This window comes from Anopheles moucheti, chromosome 3 (assembly GCF_943734755.1).
Source record: "Anopheles moucheti chromosome 3, idAnoMoucSN_F20_07, whole genome shotgun sequence".
Lineage (NCBI taxonomy): Eukaryota > Metazoa > Arthropoda > Insecta > Diptera > Culicidae > Anopheles > Anopheles moucheti.
In genome coordinates this window covers 14128209-14151839 of record NC_069141.1, presented here as the reverse complement: position 1 = coordinate 14151839, position 23631 = coordinate 14128209, and the positions used below count along the sequence as shown (strand labels likewise).

Here is a 23631-nt window from a genome sequence, read left to right as displayed (position 1 = left end):
TATTTACTGCATGAAAGGCAAAAGATCGATCGATCGATCGATCGGTGCGAGATCCACGACGGTGAGCTGGGCTGCGGGAAAAGGGTACCGCGAGAAGAACCGCAGGAAGCGAACACGTGTATGTGTGTACGTGTGGTTAAAGGTTCGGACCTCAGAAACCGCGGAAACCTTCGACGGGGGCATGGATGCTGAGTTGATGAATTTCGTAATGCCCCGCAGATGGAAGATGTGTGGGTATAAGCGCTCAAGAAAGGAGGACGAATCTTCACAACGTTACTTTCCCGTTTGTGCAACACTGCCGCGGTGGTTCTACATTGTATTGTTTTGCATAATCTTTGTCATCCTCTTGGGTATACGTTGATGAATCGATGTGTTTTATTTCTCTGTGGACATTGAAACATCGTTTGCGATAAGATATGAGATATAACTGGAAGCCGATCGGACGCTCGTCTTGAACTGACCTTTTTCTAACCTGTAACTCTCAAGATCATCTGACGATTAATCATTGAGTTTGAAATTAAACAATTCTTAAGAAAACTAAAATTTCAAATCATCCCGTTTTTTCATCCTACTTCCCAAGAAAAACGGCATAAAAACAAGGTGTGTCCGTAATGTAAACATGTGATGCGCGTCTAAAACCCTTCCCTAAATCCCCTATCGAACCGGAATGAGTCATAAGAAATCACCGAAAGCCCACTGAGAATGAAAGAAGCTTTTAATTGAACCGAGCCCGGTTGCCGGTTGATGAAGTAAAGCGAGCGTTTTGTAAAGCGAGGCGGGCCAGAAAACGCACGAAGAAATAACCAAAAAAAAACACACATCTAATCTCCTCCGACATTCGGTAGTCTTCTGACTTTGGCCGTGCCTCGAAAGAATGGTGGCTTGATTTGTGAATGAAAAACCATCCAGTCATTCTTGATGAACATGACCGCACACACCGGTGAGCATGTGGCATAATATCCACACGCATACACACAATAAGCTTGATACGCAAGTCGAAAGAACAGTTCGCTAGCTCACCGCAGTCCTGCTGGAATATATAATCTTGACGTTTAGAAATCGATCCTGAAATAATTAAAACACGCCACGGCACGCACTACACATGTCTGTAAGTGAACTTTAACATTGGTTTGGCTGGCAGCTCGCCATCTCCATCGCTTTGCTTTGTGGCACGGTAACGAGTGCAGCTAATCGGCACGAATATTTCTCAATTACATGCCACTATTACTCATCCAATTCTCGTTTTCCGAGGCAACTGAGGGGCAAGATGCGATTGTTGGTAGCGTTGCATCGCTCGCGTCCAGTGGTTGGCAGACACATCAACCACATCTCACGTAACGCATCAAACTCGGGTTCGCTTTTCCAAGCGACTATTAGGGACGACAAGTGACGACAAGTCAACGGAACATGTCATGCTCGTTTGTTGTGAGCCAGTTACGAGGGGGGTTGGGAAACACACAAACCTATACACTATTTGATGGTACGATTCAGATACATTCCACCCTCCAAGAAGTGACACAAGAAAGCGTCAACTGGCAATCGGCTCCGCGGGTAAAGAACCGAGCTGTTGGACCAAATCAATTAAATCAATTGACGACGATTAAGTTGCCGAAGATGCATTCCACAAGTTGCGCGCTGGAATGAACTAACTGTGCGCAAACGTTTGGTGGACGAGTGTCTTACGATCTTGCAGCAGTATGGTTATTAAGTTTTGGGAAACGAATTTTCATCCGTTAACGATCAATGTGCTTTAAATGAACGTTATTTAAAGCAGTACTGAGTTTAAATGTCAATGAGTCAAACAGTGAGTTTTCGTACAAGGTTCCTCATAATTTATGACAAATTATTACTTTAACTGATGTTCAAAAATGTTTGTTCAGAAAGACAGTTGTACTGTTTCATGGAATGGAATACAAATGGGCATGATTCTCTGCAATTCCATAAATTTCCACTTTAATGTATTTTGTTGCCTCCATTAGAATTAATTCGCCAACAGTAGACATCTTCCACTTCATAAATTCAACATTAAGCTATTATTTACTAGCACACTTTTGTTACATTTTCCCTCACAGATGATGTGCAATGAAACTGTCCATAATAGTCGCTTCCATTCACAACCCAGCAAGCCACACAGCAACACGGCCAGCGGTCGGATCGGTTGGCAACACTTCCGAGAAGTGGAAAAATAATTTTGACTCACAAGCCATGACGAGCGAACAACAAATCACTGTTCACTGTGCTTCCCATGCTTCACAGCATCACACGAGAGGAGCATGAGATCATTTCCATACCATCCAGAAGGAGGGAAAAAAACATGTGGGCCCCAAGCGAGCCGCCTGTGAAAGTAATGCATGTCCTGGGTCGGAGCGCAAAAACAAAAAACACCTCCGATTCCGCTCTCGAACATCTGAAAGCACTTGAGTTTCAAGCCGGGATGTGTGTTTTTTTGTGTTGCTGCTGCTTTTTCTTCACTTGATTGTGCTACTTCGGCTACGCTGCTGCTACACCCGCACACCCGTGGTAGCAAATGGTCGGGAATGGGAACGCACAGATGCACCCTGGGCCGGGGTGCGACAATGTTTTCTGTTTTATGCATTCAAGAAGCAGCAGCGAGAGAGACCAAAAAACCTCGAGCTAAGATGCATCCAATGTCTGACATTTCTCATCAAAATGCTATAGAGAGCAATGCAGTGCTGGAATCGATACACATGGGCACACACTCTCGACTGACCTCTCCGCACCTCTCCACCTTACCACCTCCGGACACCTTTAGCCTGTTCCAAACGAGGGGTCAATCATGCATTAAATAAATCGTGTAGTGTTTCACCTTCATCACCTCGCACACACAATCGAACTCGTTCGATGATCGACCTAATAAATGCATTGGAAAAGTGTGTCCCAAATGTGTGTTTACTGTAAGGGAAGTCGCTGTCCACCGGAATGGTGGCAATGTTCCCGTTTGGCGATGGCGCTCGCACCAAAGATGGTCACACCCGCCCATAAAACAATCCTCGCAACCTCTCGATCGGTTTGGAAATATCGATTTAATTGGCCATTTTTTACAATCCACCCCAACCCAATTGGCATCTCGACGGTGACGACAGCAAACAAATGAGAAACAAACAGCAATTGAAAAGGCTAAATGAATTATTTGCCATCCATTCCTTACTGCCCTTGTGGACGGCAACAGAGTGGTGCTGTTGCCCCCAGCATTCGAAAATTAATTTCGAACTCAAACGATCGACAAAACGATCCGGTTTTTTTGGCCCCACAATTGGGGGTTTCTTTTTTACTCCCTATTCCCCCTTTGGGACGAAACATTTCACCAGCTACCGATCACACGAACTCGGCAAGACGTCATCAGCACACGCACAAATTCAAGATGCTGTGGGAATGTGTCGTCTTGGTGAGTGAAGTGCGCGCAAATTTTGTGCTATAAGCATTGAGATCGCTCTGGTGCGTTTTGTTTTTTTTGTTTTTCTCGCTCCACGTCCTCCATTTCTTCACTCGCTTATCGCTCGATGCCCTTTTATCCGGTGCATTCTCACGATGCACCAGACCACTGTCAAGGCTACAATTATCGCGACCACTTGATGATGGAAAGTTTTCACATCATTACGCTACAGTACGGTGCCCGGGAGAGTGGACCAAGACAAGAGGGGCTCGAGAGGGCGGTACGGTGGGCAATGCATTTTTTAAAAGACAATTTCTGTGACATTTTCTACACATGGGCACCATTTTTCCAACCGCACGGCAGGCTAGCTGGCTGGTGGGCAGATGGGTAAAACAGGACCGAGAGAACCAACCAACAAACCGTTCCCTTGAGAACCATCGTGTACTGTATGCGGTGGCAAGGATCTGTTCCACAGCTTCAGAACCGGATGGTAAGAGGAGTGCCCTTGGTTTTTGTGATTTATTTATCTCTTTGTAGAATAAAAAAACAACAACAACACAACGCACTCTTGAGAATGTTTTTTTTTTGTGACGAAAAAACAGAAGATAGTCGGTGATAGGAGAAGAACAACGAAAACGAACTCAAACCCAAAGCAGAAAAGGGTGGAATTATGATGAGGTACTGTGTTTTCTTCATTGTTGAGAAATTAGAATAACAAACAAGAACGCACTCAACGCGCACCCTTGAGAAGATGCTGAAAAGGAAGGCTTCAGCCTCAAGGATCCCATGTTGTTATGCGCTGAATAGATCACTCGCATGATCAGGGAGACGTCACTGCTCAATTAATTCTTCATTCATCAGCGATCGGAACGCTCGAAAGGATGTGCCAAGTGTTGAGCGCAGTGCGTCGGAAGTTGGCCTTTTTTGAGCTTGTATATGCTCTCTTTTGTCCACACCCTACAGCTCCTTCCTTTTGCGGATGACTTCCGTTGTATTTTTTTTTTCGCCTCAATGTTCAACCACTTTCCACTTGGATGTCTAGGATGCTGATGGGTGCGCCCTTACTGTTTCGCAGTCACTTATTATCAGTATCAGGCGTTAGGTCTTCGAGATGTCTTCGAATATCCTGTTCCACCGGAAGGATGTAGGGAGTCGTGTTCATGCAAAACCATCTCCGCACGGCGATGGGAGTGTCATTTGCCTACGTGTGTTCCTTCTCGAAAGGGAACATCTCGAAGCTACAAGCACAGCACAGTCGCTTCAAGGCAAGCGACCCTGTTCGGAAGTGATGAAGGAAGCAAAATGAGCAGCGGAAGTTCAAAGTATGATGAAGTTGTTGAGTGTGTGTGTTGTTGTTTTTTTTTGTTCGCTTCGTTTTCATGTACTACAGCGAAAATACTGTTCCAGCGTTGCTCTAGCGGTAATTCTAAATGATAGAGCCCGTGGGTCAAATGCAACTGCAGGCGGTGGATGTATCCGATTGCTTCGACTCGTCCGACTCATCGCCATCCGTAAGACAGTAGTGTGTCTGTAGGCTGTTTTGCTGGCTGTTAGTAGTGGCTTGGTTTTTTTTTCGTTTGTGCCCCTCTATCAAAAAGAATCACCAACCGGACGTGCATGGGTAATTATCACATATCTTACGAATGGTCTTGCTAGCACCACTGCTGCATCCGGTCGGGCCGAGAAGAATTCCTTCCCGAAGGCATCGCAATGCAGCTCGCAAGATCGTGAGAATACGAACGGAAATAAAACTCGATCAGCAATGGGGCGACAATTATTTGTGATAACTGTTACCCGCTGCCGAGCGACACTTCTGGCAGGACATTGTTTTGTGGGACATGTGGAAGTGATCAAAACTTCCGCCATTCTTCTTTCTCAAGATGTCGTTTTTTTTCTTACTCCAAGATAGAGAGATGCTTGGTTTCTTATCACAGACATCGTGACATAGATTTTTGAAACCAGCAAATAGGCCGACACCTGTTTTTGAACCTTCCATTGAAAAAAACACCTTCTCCACGTGAAGATTTAATTGGTAGTAAAAAAATCCAAGAATCTCCGGACAAAACAAACTCATTTTCCAAGTCAACGATCACCAACAATGTCCTGCACGGCGAATGGACGAGTGGAATCCAAAGTTACTCACCCGCTGACATTGTGTGGCACGCATTACAACTCGGCCAACCCTCTTCAAAGAACCTTGCCCCCGTAGCTGAATGTTTCCAACGTTTTCCTTTCACGATCTTTTGACGATCCAGTTGATTAGCTCCAACGACACCGGAAGCAGCAACGATTTAACGGTATCGCCAGGCGCTCAAACGCACCGGAATGCCGCCAAACGACTGTCCGAAACGGTTCGTCTCCTTACAAACGAAAGCATGGACCCACTCGGCCCGATCTCGCTCACCGCCTCATTCAACGCTAATGAAAAGCCTAGAAGTCATCAGGAGGCCAAAAAATCAAAGATGGCAAATAAAACACAGCTACACTTTTAACCATTACCCGGTTCCGAAGCGGGAAACCTCCGCCCGGGAATGAAGTTATAAAAGCTGGAAATAAAACCTCGAAACCTCGAGAATGAAGCACTCCGGCGCTTGAAGCCGGGAAGCACCAGGCACCGGGCGTGTCACCGTTTCCTAACTCTCCCCGCAAATGGGAAGGTCATGTGGCGAGAGCCATGCTTTCACCGTGAAGCTTAATTTTCCGAATTCCAGCCCGAAAGTTTTAAAGCGGCTGCCAGCTGCTCGTTAAACTTTATGGTTGGTCATCACGAAATGATGCGGACGCTGGCTCTTTTTTTTTTTTCGCTGATTATCGCGTCACTAAGACGCAACCATCTTGAGGGAAAAAGGTTTGTAAAATCTCAGACCGATACAAATGCGAGTGAAGCTTCTCGAGTGCTGTGCTATGGGACGGTGTTCGAAGTAGCGTATGCAAAATGCCCCATGTAGCTTTTACATGCCGTATCGCCGAGCAGCACATGCATTCTGAGCATTTAAAAAAGCAAACTTCAGACACACACACACACACGTTCACTCTTTCGTCGAAGGCCAACATGATGCGGGGCTTGTGAATGGAGTGGCAAGATTTATGATCATTCCTGCGTCGCTCTGCCCAACCACATGTGTATAGCATCGTAATGAATGCAAAAATGGCACAAAACTAGAAGACCTCAGAAACGGTGCGACCTGTTGCTCGTCTTACGAACGGGATGCCGATGATGCAACAAGCGCTAGGTGTCACCTTTGGTGTTCCGTCAAATCGCTGTTTTTTTCCACGGGATAACAAAAAACAAATTCAAGCGTTAATCATTCGGAATATGAGCATTCGAAGGTTCCCCTGGGGCTGTAAGGTTCATCGGTTTTAAAGCAAAACAGTGAAACAATTTTTAAATAAAAGATGAAAACATATTTGGAAACCACAAACGTTTGGAAGCATATGCAGAGTTGGTGTGGAATGCGAACACTCAGACGGTTCTTGGCTAAATGATCAACAAAGAAGTGCTACAGTGTGTTCTAAATGTATCGCATAAACATAAAGAATGAGAAATTTAGTATAAAAGAATATGAAATTCATAAAAGCATAGCGCATCGAACCGACATTTAATTCTTGACTAAAAAGTCCTAAAATTTAAAAGTTAACATGTAAGTAACAGGACTTTTATAGGCCTTCTACATATTCCCTTTCCTAGCATATATTTTTAAAGTTCTCTTTTATTTAATTTATTTTATATTATTATATCTTTTATTGGTAGCACCTCTACCATTTGCTTTATTAGTTTTCTGAAGTTCTTAACTTTTGAAGGATAACTGCAACTTTAATATCAATATTAAGATTCGAACTCAAGCCGTCTATAAGTTGTAATTTTTTTCCTAACTGACATTGCTTAATTGGTTGTCATGTTAACTGCCTAAAAATTGAATAAATAAAAATTTTGAAAATTGAGGCTTTGATTACATTAGTAGAATTAATACACTATTAGCTCACTATTGTATTTGCCATTATTTAGTGTGCTTCTGGTACAATTTTTAATAAAATAATGATGCTATATTATAATTGACTTTCAAATGCAAAAAAAAAATTCAACTAAAAATAAAATACGTTAAACAACAATCATTTAAATACATTCGGTATCGCTTCCAACCACAAAACCGTACCCTGCCTTTCCTTTCGTCAGACGGTGCCGCACTTTTCTTACACACTGTACGTGATTAATAAATGTAATAAACCCATCCCAGGCCGACCGCTTCGCGCACATTCAATGCTAAGCCGATGCGTGGGAGTTGTGATTACAAAATTTATTATTCCCCATCGGATTGCGCGGCCCGGATCGTTCCCTCGGCTTGATGGCTTCGCGAGACGTGCCCGAACACATACACGCACACACGCACAGAGACACCGTGACTTTGTGACAAGCGGATTAGCGGCAAACGGGTGTGTTTGTGTATAGGTGGGTCGCGAGCCGCACAAGGGTTCGAATTTCTTGCTTCGAAGCAACCGAACCGCCAACAACGGTGACGATGGCGCAGACACAGCAAACCGGCAACTATGGCAATTTAAAACTCACACTATAAACCGACACTAAGCGGATGTGTCGTGGTGTTGGTGCGGTCCCCAAATGATGGCTCACAACCCTTTTCCCTCCCACCCCCCCTCCAAGGAAGGGTCACATTTCCACAATGGTTTCCGCGGGCTTTCGGGGATGATGGTCACCGTGACAGGCCACCGTATGATGAGATGAGATGAAGAAGTGGGCATCCGATCGCCCTGAATTTTAAGAAACAAAACATTAATGAAACTAACGCAGCTAAACCGTTGCGCACGTGCACACCAAAGAAACCATGCGGTAATGCGTTTGTTACGGTGTTGAAAATGAGATTTTTCCGAGACATTGTCGCTCGCGCTGGTGATGCACGGCTAAGCGTTTATGCTTTTCAACCTACGCAAAAGGAGTCTGACTGGAAGTTTGATTTTTTGATGAGTTTGTACTAAGAAGTAGCTGCTAAGCGATAGCTCTACCTTAGCGAATGAGTAATTGCTGACTTGGAATTAAATGCTTCAGCTCAGCATACCGGTAGCTTCTACTGATTCATATTTCAGCAAGCTAAGCTAAACTTTTGTTTGAAAGGTTTCATTTACAAACAGCAGTAAGTAAGCAGTGAAAAAGCAAAAAGAAGTCGAGTCTTTATCAAATCAATTTGTGTTCGGTACAAACCGAGCTGAATCGCGCGTGGTGCAATCGCCCAAAACTTCCCAGCTCACAGGCCAGGATTGACCGCAAAGCCCCACCATGACAAGTGACAAACATCGGACAAAGTCAGTCCACAAACGCCTGTAAACCAGGTTGAGAAATTGTTTGTAAGTGGTTTTTTCTCTATTGATATTTATTCACCAACTCTTGCGCCGAGCGTTTTATCTTGGTAGAAAGGTAAACAAGACTGTACCGGCGTATGATGACTTTAGACCCGTTATCTAATCAAAAGTTCTCCGTGCGAGATACAGCCGACTGTGTATCAGCCGAGAGTGTCGAAATGCAGCAGGCTTGTCGGACCTGGATCTGGTCAAGAGGGTTCTCTGGGCTGAGAGCCGCACTGGCAAGATATGAACTTTGCTTAATAAACATGTCAAAACAAACGTTGTCCTATCTGTGATAAAAAAAGAAGAAGGTTGCGACCGAACAGACGGGCAGCAACAAGAGACGGTCGCACAATCACGGCCACTGCGGGTATGTAAATTTAGTGTCACGGATTGAGCGGCTCCAACCGGGGATGAATGCACACGGACACGGCATTATTAATATGCAGACCATTTTCCAGGAACTCGTACCGGAATTTAATTGATTCCAACGCGAGTTCGCTTCATATTAGCCGCGTACATGTGGAATCGTGTAAGGCTGTGCGGTGAATCTCAAAAGCGCAAAGATTGAGGCGCGGAGAAGCAAATAATAAAGCAGCTCTTAAGAAGCTTCAGGTGAAATATTTGTGATAAAAGACACAACTCCAATGGGCGGCAAAGCAATCGCTTTACATTTAAACATTTAAAACACGTAGCTTCAGCGTTTTTGGGGATAAATTAAATGAGAACAAACCGCGCCAAGAGACCCCGCTTGATTTGGTGAGCCCCTTATGATTTATTTCCATTTTTTTTCTCCATCAACAAACATGTGGCGATGGCGCCCGGATGAAGATCCGTATGGCGATCGCCACATATTTGGCCCCGAAAATAAATCAGGTCAATAAGAAAGCCTTTCCTGCATTACCGTGCATCGAGTGCGCCAAACTTCGCCGATACGAGCGCTCCGGCTCCATATGGTGGGTAGGAGCACCCGAAACAGATTGGTGATAGCAAGCGCTAACGCTATTTTAACTAGTGCTGGCTGCAAACTCTTTTACACACCCCGTAAACACCCCTATTGCCAAGCCGTTCTGGAGCCTCCGGTTTGTCGGTCGTTTCACAACTCCACCATTTAATTATCCTTCCTTCCTCTTCGGCACACTGGCTGGAACCGGAGCACCGGGTGGTGGAGAAGCATTCGCGGTCCGACCAGCTACTAACCCAACGCGCGTGTGGGAGGACTTGTTTGGATTGGTGATTTGTGTGTGTACGTTGACAATTAATGGCACCAGTTTGGCTGTACCGGGGCAGCCGTCGCTGTGCGAATGGCCGCCAAGAGGGGTTCGTCGCCTGGGCCGCCGTTAGGGTTCTTTGTTTTCTAGCTGGTTGGTTCACGACCCGCGCGCTGCGCTAGAACGCTGCGTGGTCGTTGAAACGGGTTCTAGCTCCCAAAGGGGTAGTTTTGGGCTTGTAACGGACAGCGAAATGCGGTGTAAAAGCTGCAATTGAACCTTTCGATGGTTCGCCAAGAGCGCGAGCCAAGAAACACAAACCAAACCAAAGAAAGAAAGAAAAGAGAAGTGTGCGAATCGTGGCGTCCAATCTTGCAGATAGGGCAATATCTTAGCCTTAAATCATGGCCTCCCTCCATCACCACCGTTGAATTGTGTCCGGCAAAACATAAACAATCTGCACGGTACGCATACAATCGTACCACAAACACCGTGGGGTTGTAAGCTCCCAATGACAATGTTATGATGACTGACGGGCGTTGACGGCCCAAACTGATCCGAAATGTTTGTTTGCGCATGGCAGTGTTTGTGTGCGCTCCAAGGCTCAGGCTCGAGAGAAAATAAAAGTGGTTTTGCTTGCAACAAACTGCCCGGCAAATGATTGCGTTTGTTTTTGCATACAGTCCGAGGCGTCCTTAGCCTTGCACACATATCTCATGCACCGAATGAGATTCGTCTTGATTTCGTGCAGACGAAACTGTGCCTCGAATTAAAACACGGACTGCGCACCCCCACGAGTTCCCCACGATCATATGCATACAAATGCACATATAAAACGCCAAACGGGCAGTGTTCCTTTGTTTGTTTCGTTCTTCACCTCACTGCTTGTTGTTGTTCCTTGATTCTTCATCCTAAAATCCTCTTGCCCACAGATTTTGCATTCGGATGCCACCGTTTGCAGCACAAAAAAAAAACAAAAGGTCGCCTCTCAGCACGAGAACAACTTGCACAGCTCAAAGACATCCGATAGCACTGAGGAAGCATAATAATGGAACGCATTAAAGCGTGTGCCTCCATAATAATCCCGCAACGCTTTTTGATGCTTTATTATTGGTCAGGGGGTGGTTGCGAATTTGTTTACTTTGAGAAGGCTACTTGGACTTGGAGACACTAGAGCAACGGGAATTCACCGCACAAGGCAATGAGGCAATGAAATCTATCTGCAAATAGCGTATTTACAGTCGTAACCTTACAAGCCCTCGTTGGTGGTGATTGTGCAGTGTTGAGCGCGCTTTTGTTTGAGTGGTTGAGTTATTAGTGAAGATTGCAAAAACAACCTCAGAGTGACATAAGCTTTCCGAAGGCGATGAATCACCTTCCCGGAGATAAGTGGGATTGTAGTTCAAAAGTTTACAAAACTTGTCTCCCATAATCATAATAGATTACACATCTATTATGATTATACTCTGTCCAGCGACTTTCCGCATATTGATAAGCAAAACATCACGATCGGAAGATTGCTCACATATATTGCGAATTTCTCAGAAGAATTACAACGGCACCGAGCGCGCTGTGGACCGAACCGAAAATCCAGCAGCTGTACACAACCCTCGCAGGAAAGCCGATACGTTCTGCTGGCTTGGTCTACTGGCTTGGGCATTCGCTGGCAACAATGGCCGAAAGGTAACACCGCCGGGCAGACGATGCGTTGCAAAAAGGAAGTGCACCAGTTTTCCCATTTTTGCATCTTTTGCAGCTTTACTACTCATCATTCCGATGGTGTGAGTGTGCCACAGGTTCACATTGGTTGTGCCCGGGTGAGGCTGACAAGGGAAGAAGACACCGGTTTGGAAAGATGGTGAAAAACAAAGCAACAAAAAGGTAAAGGAAAACGCTGCGGGTGAATGAATGGAATGAGCCACTACTAGACACCGGTGGGCTGGAGGAATGAGGGAGGTAGCGCAAGGGACGAAGGGGGTAGCATAAACGGGCAGCATAAGTGAGCGAAGGAAGCTCAAGAGCCGGCCGAAACGAACCTGCAGCAGAATGAAGGGTATCAAACAAATGATGAAGAAGTAAACACGAGAGTGGAAAAAAAACACAAGCGAATGGAGAGAAAGATCCCAAAACACACACTCGATCAGGCAGGTACGGTGCGGGCCAAACGAATCAACGAACCATCGAAAGCATACGTTGGCACAAAATGTGTGTAAAACAATACTGAAAAGAGCACTCACATACCACAAAAACCTTCTGAACCGAAGACGACCGTATTGCAATTGCTGCCGGTGAGAAGTGAGTCGTGTTGAGCATGGTGAACATAATCATTGTTTCTCACTATGCTCATCATGCTCATCACCAACACCATCATTCCGTACACGGTGAGGTGAACTTTACCTGCGTTGGTGCGTCTTCAGGGAAGCAAAAAAAAACAAAGCTAAAGGATGCACCCGAAAAAACCTTTCCGCACTGACCGATGTGCACCGGGGTGCAGCATGTGTTTTTTTGGGCAGAATTCCGCCCGGGTTTTCGCAGTTCCGGAGAAGTAAAAACAAACCTGCCCAAAACCAAAAAACAAAAGACTTTCAACGATGCGGCTCGGTTCCTGATGTGCGTCTCCGTCACTCGAAAACGGATGCTCCGGAGCAAACGGTGTTGGAGGCTGAAGGGAAAATTGCAGCGGTGCGTGTTGCACTCGTTCTTGCACTGCATTATATAATTGCACATACCTGCCAAACACATGCGCACGGGATTTGGATGGGATGAGCAGAGTTTCGTCACAGGAAACCGTAGAATATCGCATTCTGCAGGGCCCTCCCCGAACCAGATCCAGCAGAAGCCGCATTGGATTACGTCGGGCGCGAGATTCTCATCCGTGGAACGAAACGGAATTGGATGGAAAAATCTCAAACCCAGCCCAGGGGGCTTACGGTTAAGCCGTGAGGGCGGCTGTGATCGTTTCGGGTCGGTGCCAAATGTTGCAAATGGAGGAACGATCAATTATCCTATTTTCCCGTCACAGAAACACGGCCGATCGAGACGAATGCATCGCATGCGCATTCGGAGGATGTTGTCGGCGATTGTTGCAACACATCGTTCCAGTTGCGTCAGGTTGGACGATGGACTTGGCCGGGTCAGTTGAGTGAACAAACTAGATACACCCCTTGCGCAGAAGGGAGAAAACAACCCTGAGCGCTATCTTATCGGGAAGCAACATGAACTCGCAGCAGCCATCAAAGGGTGACGATAAACGTCAAGGGTTGGCGCTCAGTGATATCTATTTTTGTGGAGCACGCTGAGCAAAATATTTATTTTGCGTTTTTTGTGTTTTAATTTTTGCGTTTTAATACCCGTAACCTTACATGGTTCAATAACACCCGCCCCACCGAACTGTTCTCCTTCACGCATGAAGTAGCTTATCGCATCCTGTTTCGGAAATTCGCAAAGAAGCTGAGGACTGTTTTTTGGAGAACGAACTGCTCAACGCGTTTAGGAGTGACCGCAACTCATAACACAACAGAACGTCTTTTGAGGTTGATCACAGTATAGCAAGAGTCTATCATTGCCACGCAAGCATGTGTAGCGTTGGAAACAAAACTAAATCACCGTAAATATACAACAACCAAAATGAAACTAAACTCACAGCAACGCCAAAATCGAACAGCGAATCTCCCTCGATCGTCCCCTTGGAAAAAAAAACAACCTCTCGCTCGTAGTGGTGGTGTATAAATAATTTATGACGCAATAAGATTTACTTGATCGACGAGTGAATGCTGCCTGTGCGTCCCCCCCCCCCCCCCCCCCCCGCACACACGCGCCTGTATCGCCCCATAGCGCAGCAAACGATCGGCGGAATCGCGTGGGTGCCGTTTACCTTGAAGTGCGCGAATTGGCCGCCCTAACCCGCTCTTTACTGTGGCATTATGGCGTTTGGGGGGATTCTTTTTTTTTTGTTGCTTGTTTTTTGTTGAGAAAGATTATTTTACAATATTTCGATCGAAGCGTTTAACATAACAACGATAATGCGTCAGAGAGCTAAAAGGTTTAATCGTGCTGTGGGAAGTCTTTTATTTTACTTTTATGTTTGAGAAATACTGAGAATTGAACGTTTGTAAACGTGTGAGTAAAGGAGTATGCCGTTTGTTGAAATTAAAATTTTTGCTTCTTTTTAAACTTTGGGATTCTTTATTTAAATTAAAATTTTAAGACATTCGTATAATTTTTGAGAATATTTTTGAACTTCAAATCTATTCTAGACAAAGATCACAACTGAGATGATTTAGTGACTCTGTAATGTTATCAGGCGTTTACTTGCATTTGCCATTGAGTTGCTTCTCTAAATTGCTCATCAATTCTCAAATATTTACACAAAAAATCTGAGTTGTCGAAAGTCGTATTTTTAAATAATCTAAATAATCCTCTGCAGATCTTCTGAGGATCTATCTCATGTAGAATTATGATTTATTATCGAAAAGACTGATCAGATGTTTTTTTTTTTTTTAAGATGTTAGTAGGCGAATTTTTGCCAAAGCTGCTCGGTGATGATGAGATTCGATTTACTACCTTCGTTATATTAGTCCGAACACTAAGCCAAGACACCTTGTGACTACTTGAAACGTGAGATGAATCTTATCCCATTTATCGCACACAATGCACCATCGAGCTGTTCGAACACTGTTTACTCACAGCAATTATTAACCATTTAAGTCACAAAACTTACCTCTCATTTCGTTGATCTCATGTTTATGCGCAAAGTCTCGCATGTAGCAGCTGGCAGATGAAAACAGCAGGCTCAGCAATAGTGCCGCCGTCATCACCCTTACGCCGTGCGCGCCCATTTTCACCGTTTTATCACTCACGACTTAAACCGCTTGCTTTTTTTTCTCCCCCTCACTGGTGGCGCAATGCAACAGGTTGTTGTTTTTCTTTTCGCTTCCTCACGCGATTATTCTACACCGCACTGTCTGAATCTCGGGTTCGGTACCGCTTGCTGTGCACGGCCGTTGGGCACTAGCTCATCCTAGGCTCGTGGCTACGGTTTCGTGGGTTGCTGCGCTCCGTAAGACGTTTGCTGCTGCTGCCATATCACGCACGAAACCGACGAAACTCTCGAAGTAATACCGCCGTTCAACGTCTTGATGCGAGGGTTAAATGTTACATAAATGCAGTGCAATTACAACGCTATCTCTTTAATGCTGATTTGAATGCAAATGGACTGTTTGAAGTGCGTAGAATTCACGATTGATGCGGATATTTATATTCATGCTTCTAAGATATTGATATCTAACAAATTCTCCACCTGCGCTCACTTTTATTCTCATAGCTTGAGCACAATTAGCAGTGTGAAGCTATTTCTTCTCCGTATCTTACAAGTGAAACATTGCAAAAAAAAAGAAAGTTTTTCATCCGATTGCGGGATTATTCTGACCTTGGTTTCGCACGGTTTGCGCACGGTAAAACACAACGCCCTGCACACTGTACTTTCTTACTGTGCCCGACCAAACACTTGTTCACACAATTGTACGCGCAATCTTGAGAGCGGCCGCTCGATCAATCACACACTTTCTGCACGGCCATATCGATTGCTCACTTACGCACCACGCTGTGCCCTTTAACACTAAACCCGCACCGAATGTGTGCCCTGTGTTTCGTACAATTCAAATGATCAACTCCATTAAACGTTGCCGCACTTTTTCCCCGCTTTTCTCAACCGTGACCGGAGCCGTGAAACTCGCGCGTCAAAACACGATCGACGGAACAAAACTTGCACTACCCCGACCGGAAGGTTCGTTGCGGCCCAAGAACACCACCGCACGGTGTAAAGGCATCTTTCGCCCACCGGCACCGCCACAAAACAACGGCCCCCGGCCACGAAAAATTACAGGCCTTATGCTGTACGGGGGCTGACAACCCTCACACTGTTGTAGCCCACCCTCACTCACTGGTTGTGGTTGGGTTGTTTTTTTTTTTGTTGTGTTGTGTGCTGCTGCTGCCGTTTTTCTTTTTTCAAACGTTCACCGTGAATGATGGAGTCTTCTCAGCGAATGGTTTTATGCTGCTTCTTACGTTCCGTGTTCCGCTGCAATGTTTGAGAGTATAGTAACAAAGCAATCGCTTTAATCACGAGCCACCGTTTTTGCCCGAATAGACGTTGAGCCCTCCGTCGATCTGCTAAATTTCAACTTCAAACTGCAACTGAGCGGCCGCTCTCGGTTCAGTCGGATGCTAAGCCAACCGCACGCATATCGACTCTCTCGACTCGCCTCGAATGCGTGAATCATGGGGAGAACGCACAATTTTCGCTCTTCTATGCTCTGCCGGAGGGAAAATGGCTGGTTCTCTCGTGGAACGAAACATTTTCTCACTTTGTTTTCATGCCATCACAAATCAAAATAATGGATGAGCATTCCAGAATGGAATATAATTTAATGATTGTTTTGATGAAGTTAATATTCGTTCATTCTTTTATTCTTAAAAACAATAGAACCTTTTTCATCACACTGTCAAAACAATGACATTTTTGTTTGCAAAATACTCTTCCTATAAACTACATAATAATATATATACATAAGATACTATAAGATTACTTTAAAATAAGCTCAAGTTAACGTCAACACAACCCTCTACTACCAATTCTATCGCTCAATCAAAAAAAACCCTCAACAAGCAACTTGAAAACATACACACTGTTGTATGCTATGTTTTATGCTACTTATGCTTTTCCACATAATTTTCCATTTGAGTAATTTGCTCTGCATCGTTGATTCTCTCGGTTTGCTCGATCGTTCTCTTCTCCGCAGTGCGCAACGCTGTGATCGTATGGGCTCTCCCGTCATGAAAAACAAGCATCCACGCATAATTAGCGTAGTGTACATTTAACTAACACCAACAACCGCGTATGTTGGGCAGGGTTGAACAATTTATTTTTTCCAACAGTTTACGTAGAAAATGGTAATTGTATAAACTGTCTTCGGAATTTATGCTGATAATTTTTCTGTCTATTACTCTTTTCATATTATGCTGGTATGACCTTTCAGTAAAGATTTTTGATCAGTGAGAATAGGATTATGGTGACCTCTGCGAAAATACAAGACATCAGTGGCACATCAGTTTTACTCACAGACGAATTCTATCCATACCTGTAGACATCAGAACTTTAAGTGGAACCTAAAAAAGAAACATAACCTTGAATTATATATATGAATTATTATATATTAAAAACACGCAATACATTGGTGATTCCGCTAAGGCCAGTTCATTCTTCCCTTATTACAGCGATGATTTGTTAACATGACGAATCGAGGACTCCTTCGGTCAAATACCTTGAGAATACTATTGAGAAATAGATACTAAGGAAAAGACGTTTGACTTCAAATCCACTGATCTCTCGCAAATTTAATATATCATAGCGACAATCGACGAAATTTCTGCCCATGCTTAGAAGTTTCAGTATTACTGTTTGCGAACTATTCAACAATTATTCGATTACTAATTGAATTATCATTTTGCACACAGTAATCTCGTTAAATTTCTGTTCGTTTGTTATATTTTTTTAAATTTAGAAATAAAAACAACTCCGTTACAGATTCCAATTCAAATCCCCAGTAGGCGTTGTACATGCCTGCCACAGAGCCTTACAACAGTCGCACAGTCAAACAGCCAAGTCCACACGTGTTCGTTGGCAAACCGGTAATTGCATTGCATTGTGAAACAAGCTACGAACCGTCGAAAATAATTAAACAAATAATAATTCAAAGTTAAGTAAGTGTTATTAAAGCATGGAATGATACAATTAACAATAAGAAATACTTACCTTGTGCAATTAATGTATATTCTATAATTTAATTAGATAAAGTACGTATTTTAACAACTTCGAGGTGTCATCTTGACGAAGCAATAAGTGCACCCACTGTATCTTTTTATTAGTTCCATTGCCATACTAGAACTGATAATTTTATTCATTCTTCTGTTTGTTTTTGTTTTCGCTCATTAGTGTATTTCATTTGGTTGTTTGCATTATTGTGACTGATTTTGCAGGGCATTCGCTCTTAACACGTTTCGCATGCATTGTGTTTGCACTAATCGCGCTTGCTTGCTCGGTTACATGTTATTCTATTCGCCATGTTTTGCTCCGACCCTGCTCGCCTGTGCTTTCCACCGTTACAATTGTAATCAACTTTCGCGTGGCATTTAGTGCTTTTTTTTTCGGTCCAAACAGTTGTTTTCTACTACGGGCAACATGGCGCCTGGGATTTAGTTTGATGAGTTTTGCTGTAAGCATTTGCAATTTCATGGTATTCGCATGTTATTCGATTCTGCTCGTCCAAGTATTTTGGGCGTTCGCTTTTTTTTTGTTATCGGTAAGCTATTCTGTGCGTAGCAGCTAAGTGTAGTTAGCAAATCAGCGCATGGAGTTTAAGAGTTGCCACACCAACCAACGTCGCCCACATGCGGTCTTTTCCTGGTTTTTTTTTCTACTGTTTTCCACCGTCCACAGTGTAGTTTTTATTATATTTCATCATTTTCTTCCTCGCACTTGATTCAAACAACGGAAATAAACATGTTTGCTAAACCAACGCTTTCGGGGAACAAATCATGCGCAAGTTGCTCCGTTCGAAACCCTCGTTTGTTTGTTGTTTTGTTGTCTACGCCGTAGTGTTAAGAATTCGTTATGCTAAATCGTACCCATTTGCGCGGGCGGACACTTTTGCGTAGAAAAACGAACAGCGCTACTCAAAAGCAAATCCTTCGAATGGTGCATCAGTGGTGAGAAATGACATTTGCACGAAAGGTTGCAAGAAACGGTCTCAAAAAATGTATCACCCGTCCACCATCACCCGCCCCCCTGCAAGCCGTTCAAGATTTATCTCTCTTTCTCTCTATCATGTTCTTCCGAATTTTTTGTCAATAATTAATGATTAGGCACTCAAGTGATAAATGAATCGCTATCTTGTTTCCGGATCCCTAATGGCGCATCCGTTTTGGTGGATCTGCCCATTCGCAAATGATTTGCGGTTCGTATGAAACTGGCGTTTTACACCTGCTAGCTTCGATTTGCACACACCGGTGTTGTAGTGCATAAATAGCAAAGCGATTTAGACTACCGGCCACTCGGTTCCAGTGGCCACACGGCGCTGCTGTTGCTTCCATCCCGTTGAAATCTTCCACGCGGACACACTGCGGTGCCCGCGGTTGAGAGATGTGCTACGACTGTTGTCCATTCTTATCACAATGATTCTGTCTAAGCCGGATATCTAATAGATCCTGCGAGCTTGCTCCAGCTGGCTATAGCTTAGTGCTAACACGGTGTGTGATATTTTAAGAAATACTCTCAACTACTCGTCTCTCGTGGCGTTCTTCCGCAACAAAAGAAGAACAAACGGAAAACCCCATTCTCTAGTGCTTAAAGTATCGTAAACCAGAAAAAACTTGATGACATCTCGGTGTCGACCGGATCGGACACAAAACCAAACGACGTGAAGCATCGCTAGGGATTTCTTGTAACATTATTGAGCGCGCACGCCCTCATACGGTTTTGATCAGCTACACCAGAAATCCACCCCAAAACATCTCGCTTTATCGACAGTTGAGGACATATGTGAGTTGCACATGATTACGATCTGCTTTCGGTCAAAATTAATTCGCTAGAAGGCTCGCTAAATTATACGCTTTCGGTCGACCACTTTGCTGGCGTACTGGCATTTACTTAGGTTGCGGTGCTATCCACCCATGTCTTGAAATGTGTTCTAGAGTCCGGACTCTTGAGACGGTCTAAGGTCGTTAAGCTTGCTGCATGGCCATACACTGGTTAGGGAGAAGAAAAGAGCCTAGGTACGGGCAAGCTAGTACATGAAAAGTATCTACAGATAGTAGGGTGTCACTATGTCTACGTAGTTTTTCGCTTTTTTTCTTACGCTTCTGTCTAGGGCCATGCTTAAAATGATGGTAGCAATTATTGAAAAAACACATGGAATTTATCGAAGCTTTTGTATAATGTTTTGATTGAAATAAAGAGTGGTTACGCCGTTATTGGAATGACTCAAGGAAATGTTTTATTTCCTCAAAATTAAGCGCTTCTAATGACCTTTTTTCTGTTTTATTAATTTCTACCATCATTTTAAATTTGGCCCACGTGCCCTCGCTATTAACGCATTAACGTTCATATGGCCACTCTGCCTGGACTGCGTGTGGTTCTTAAGAGCTTTTTTTTATATGATTAATAATAACTTACAGCATTTAAGAGTCACTGTCAACATCACTACAGAATAAGAAGTTGCCCTTATATGCTTCACTAGGGGGATTTTTTCTTCATCTAAAGTAACAATTTCTTTGATTTTGTTGTTGTTGTTAATTCATCATTTTAAACCCTTCTGCGGTCACTACACCTGTGGCCACGTGTGTGATAATGGATCACGATAAATTAGAAAATAATTTTTATTACTATTGAGAAAGAAGGTATTTAATTCTACTAGCACATTAAACTGTTCTTCTATGGAATGCTGGTGTACAATCGTTGTAACAATACTCAAATGAATTCCTATTTTTAATCATTAACTTAACTTTTGTAAGATATTTTAAATCATATAAACTTATCATACTACGAACTTTATGTATGCAAATAGGTTCCTTTTTGCTTTAGCTTTCATGCCTACCTAACTAACAATCAACCCCTCGCCCGACACGGTTGTCCACCAATACAGCTGCAGTTATGTTGCATATCCTGCGAGTGCTACAGTAACTTCGCTTTGCCTCGTTGCTCGACGTCTCGTTGCGCGCTTTTGGTTTTGTTTTCGTTTTTACGTGTTTTTGTTGGTCATTAAGAGAAGCGTTAAGAAAAGGTGTGTGTAAGTAAACTATGGCAGTTTCTTTTGTTTGTGTAACGTATTACATACTGAGAAAGGGGGTTGTGTTTTGCAGCTGTGTGGTTGTTGAATCTGTGTTGCAATCAATGCACTTGAACGCATCAAGAATGGGAATACACTAATTATATACGCATTTGTGAAATCCGTGTACAGTGTTGGTTAACGATAACGGATAACTTATCAAGTGTTTTGTTTCTTGGTAGAAAGCACGTTGTACGAGCTTTATTTTCTCCTCGCAGTTGGTATGTTTTGGTTGCATTTTTTTTTGTCTTGTTTTGTTTCCATTTTCTTTGTTTATTATTACGTTTATCCTTAAGCTACAGGTTTGCTGTCTTCGCGCATTTACTGCATTACGTCGCGTGCGGCAGACGGCGGATATCTAGAGTATGCTATAGATTACTCGTGTCCCTTTTGTGTGGTTGTGTTTTAAATGTTAGCTTAGTCCGTTTTAACGATATGCATCTCACGTCACAGCAACTGCCACAATTTTGCTTGATTTTGCTTTTAGTCCGTTTTGTTTCGAATTCGCTTTTTCAAAGCCAACGCGCCTAGCCATCCAGTTCTGCTCCGAGGGGGGTTTTATACAATTGCTTCCATTTCCCTAATTCAGTGATCATACAACGAGGTTGTGATACAGCGCTTAACATTCCGTTCGTGTTCGACACGCTTGGCGCATCCTTATGCCATTTTTTTTTCTTCTTTTGGTTTTTGGTATATTCTTCAATTCACAGTTCACTATTGGCCATTTGTCTCTGTCTAGACTAGTTATAGAGTTTTTCTTCTTTTTTTTCTACAAAATGTACATCTCTTGATACGGATATTAGCGATTGCGATATTATGGTTCTCTATCGCATTTACACATTACCAACATAGGCCGAAAAACAAAAGCTCCTCCGAGAGAAACTATGGTAAGAAATTGATATTATCGGTTCATGCAATCGTTCCGTTTTTACCCACTCGTTGGTCAGTTTACATCAATCTGATGTGTTTTTTCCGGAAAAAAGGTTTTTTTTATGCTTGAATTTGCCTGCCCGACAAATCGTATCGCTATTGCTTGTCTAGTGTTTTCGTCCCGATCACACATCCATCCATTCGTGATCGATGGAAGATTAAAACGTTGTTTCTTTTCTCTGCGGTTTGAATTTAATTATTTCGAAAGTTGCAGCTTATGAGAAGCGTTGGAAAAGATGAGAATTTACTTCTGATTCCGAATCCGCAATGCATCGCCCATATCTGCCCCGATGGCAGCTATAGTAACTGATCGATCTCGACTTAAAATTGCATAGAAAATATTGCATTCAACATAACCTTCTCTATTCGATACCGTCTGTTCGTCCACACCTCGTCGTCCTCGTCCACGTTCGCTTCCATCCCACACATAAATTCCTCCCGCCTTTCATAGCTATGGTCCAACGTAGGTGCGCGCACGCGGCCGCTTTCCTTCCATTCCATCGCCCGCTCCTTTGCCTTCGCTTCACCCAGCACCGGTCGGCTTACCCGACCCGATATGTCTCGTTTCTAGCATGCCACGTTCTCGGGCAGCGGATTCTCGGTTATTCGAATCGCACCGTTCTTCGCCCGCAGTGCGGCACTGTTCTCATAGATGGCGCCACTCGCGCTGCCACCAATGCAGGCGCTACCGGTGCTGGAAATGTTGGCCGTTGCTGTGATGCCGATGCTGCCGCCGACGCCATTGTTGCCATTGTTGCCGGTCGGACCGCCGGTTTGCAGATCTGCGCTACCGCCACCACCGCCACCGCCACCGCCGCCCGCCAACAGCACGTTCCCGTTCAGCTTGTCGAACTCTTGATTGTGGTTATGACACGACACCGGTTCATTGTTGTTAACGTTGTGGTTGTTGTTGTTGTTGTTGTTGTTGTTGTGGCGGTTGATTGCAGTTGTTGCAGCAGCAGCAGCAGCAGTAGCAGCAGTAGCAGTGGTAGTATGGTATTTAGCATGCGGTGAAAATGTTGGTGCTGCCTCAACACCATTAGTACGATTAATAGCTGTAGCTGATAAAAGCGAGGTGCGTGTCTTTGATGGGATGATGTTTCGCAAATGAGCTAGTCGTTATAATAGGTTGGTTTTTATATTTTCTCTGTTTTTGGTAGAAAATATACACTGATTACATTTAATTAATATGATTCCGCACAAAGTTTCAATGTTTGTTTCTAGTGAGGAGGGAATGGATTTTTCTGCTTTGCATTGAGTGGGAGAGTTCCTGGCACGAGCGAGACGAGAGTCTTTCCACTACAACCTCACGGACAGCTTTTTTATTGTTTTTTTGGTGGGTAACGGCTGTAAAGGACCGCCAAACTACTAACATCCTGCGGGTACTTTCACTGTCTGAAATATCTGGCTGCATGCAGGTAGGTAACTATCCAGCAAACGATTCAATATATCACAATTCAGACCACGCCAAGTCTAACATTTAGCTTTGCCTCACAACTGTGTGCAGAAACGGAAAACAAACAGTAAAACTATAAAATTATACTGTCGCAAAAGGCGCAAACTATTGGGTAAGAGAAACACATACAAGAGAAAAGTATAACGGCTATATAGTATCGTTTAAAACCAAAGGAAAAATAATACATTCTTATTAAAGTAAAAAAAAACACAAAGCTCATTTACAGTGATGTACAAAAATAACATTATTGTCGTGTATCAGATGCGATGATGGGATGATGATGATGGATGAGACGATATGAAATATGATGCGGATTAATCATTGGTATCCGTGAACGAAGTGATACGATTTGTACAGATAGCAACAATTTGTTTACAAACGTGTTTTTCTCTTTTTCGATACATC

General features: G+C 43.7%; 2 protein-coding genes across 3 annotated transcripts in view; both read right to left on the bottom strand.

The window, feature by feature from the left end:
* Positions 1 to 15195, bottom strand: part of LOC128305654 (epidermal growth factor receptor) — a 92089-nt gene extending 76894 nt beyond the window's left edge. The window contains exon 1 of the mRNA XM_053043221.1: positions 14678 to 15195. Coding sequence (XP_052899181.1) covers positions 14678 to 14795 — 118 coding nt within the window. The 5' untranslated portion in view covers positions 14796 to 15195. The remainder of the gene's footprint in view (positions 1 to 14677) is intronic.
* Positions 15196 to 21004: 5809 nt separating this feature from the next.
* Positions 21005 to 23631, bottom strand: part of LOC128305218 (protein NDRG3) — a 39795-nt gene continuing 37168 nt past the window's right edge. Inside the window, exons 13-14 of one of the 2 annotated variants that reach the window (XM_053042564.1) lie at positions 22756 to 22795; positions 21005 to 22677 (exon numbers count right to left, since the gene is read on the bottom strand). In XM_053042564.1, the coding sequence (XP_052898524.1) occupies positions 22338 to 22677; positions 22756 to 22795 (380 nt within the window). In that variant the 3' untranslated portion in view covers positions 21005 to 22337. Of the gene's footprint in view, positions 22918 to 23631 lie in introns of both variants that reach the window. The other variant, XM_053042567.1, reaches the window with a different exon arrangement.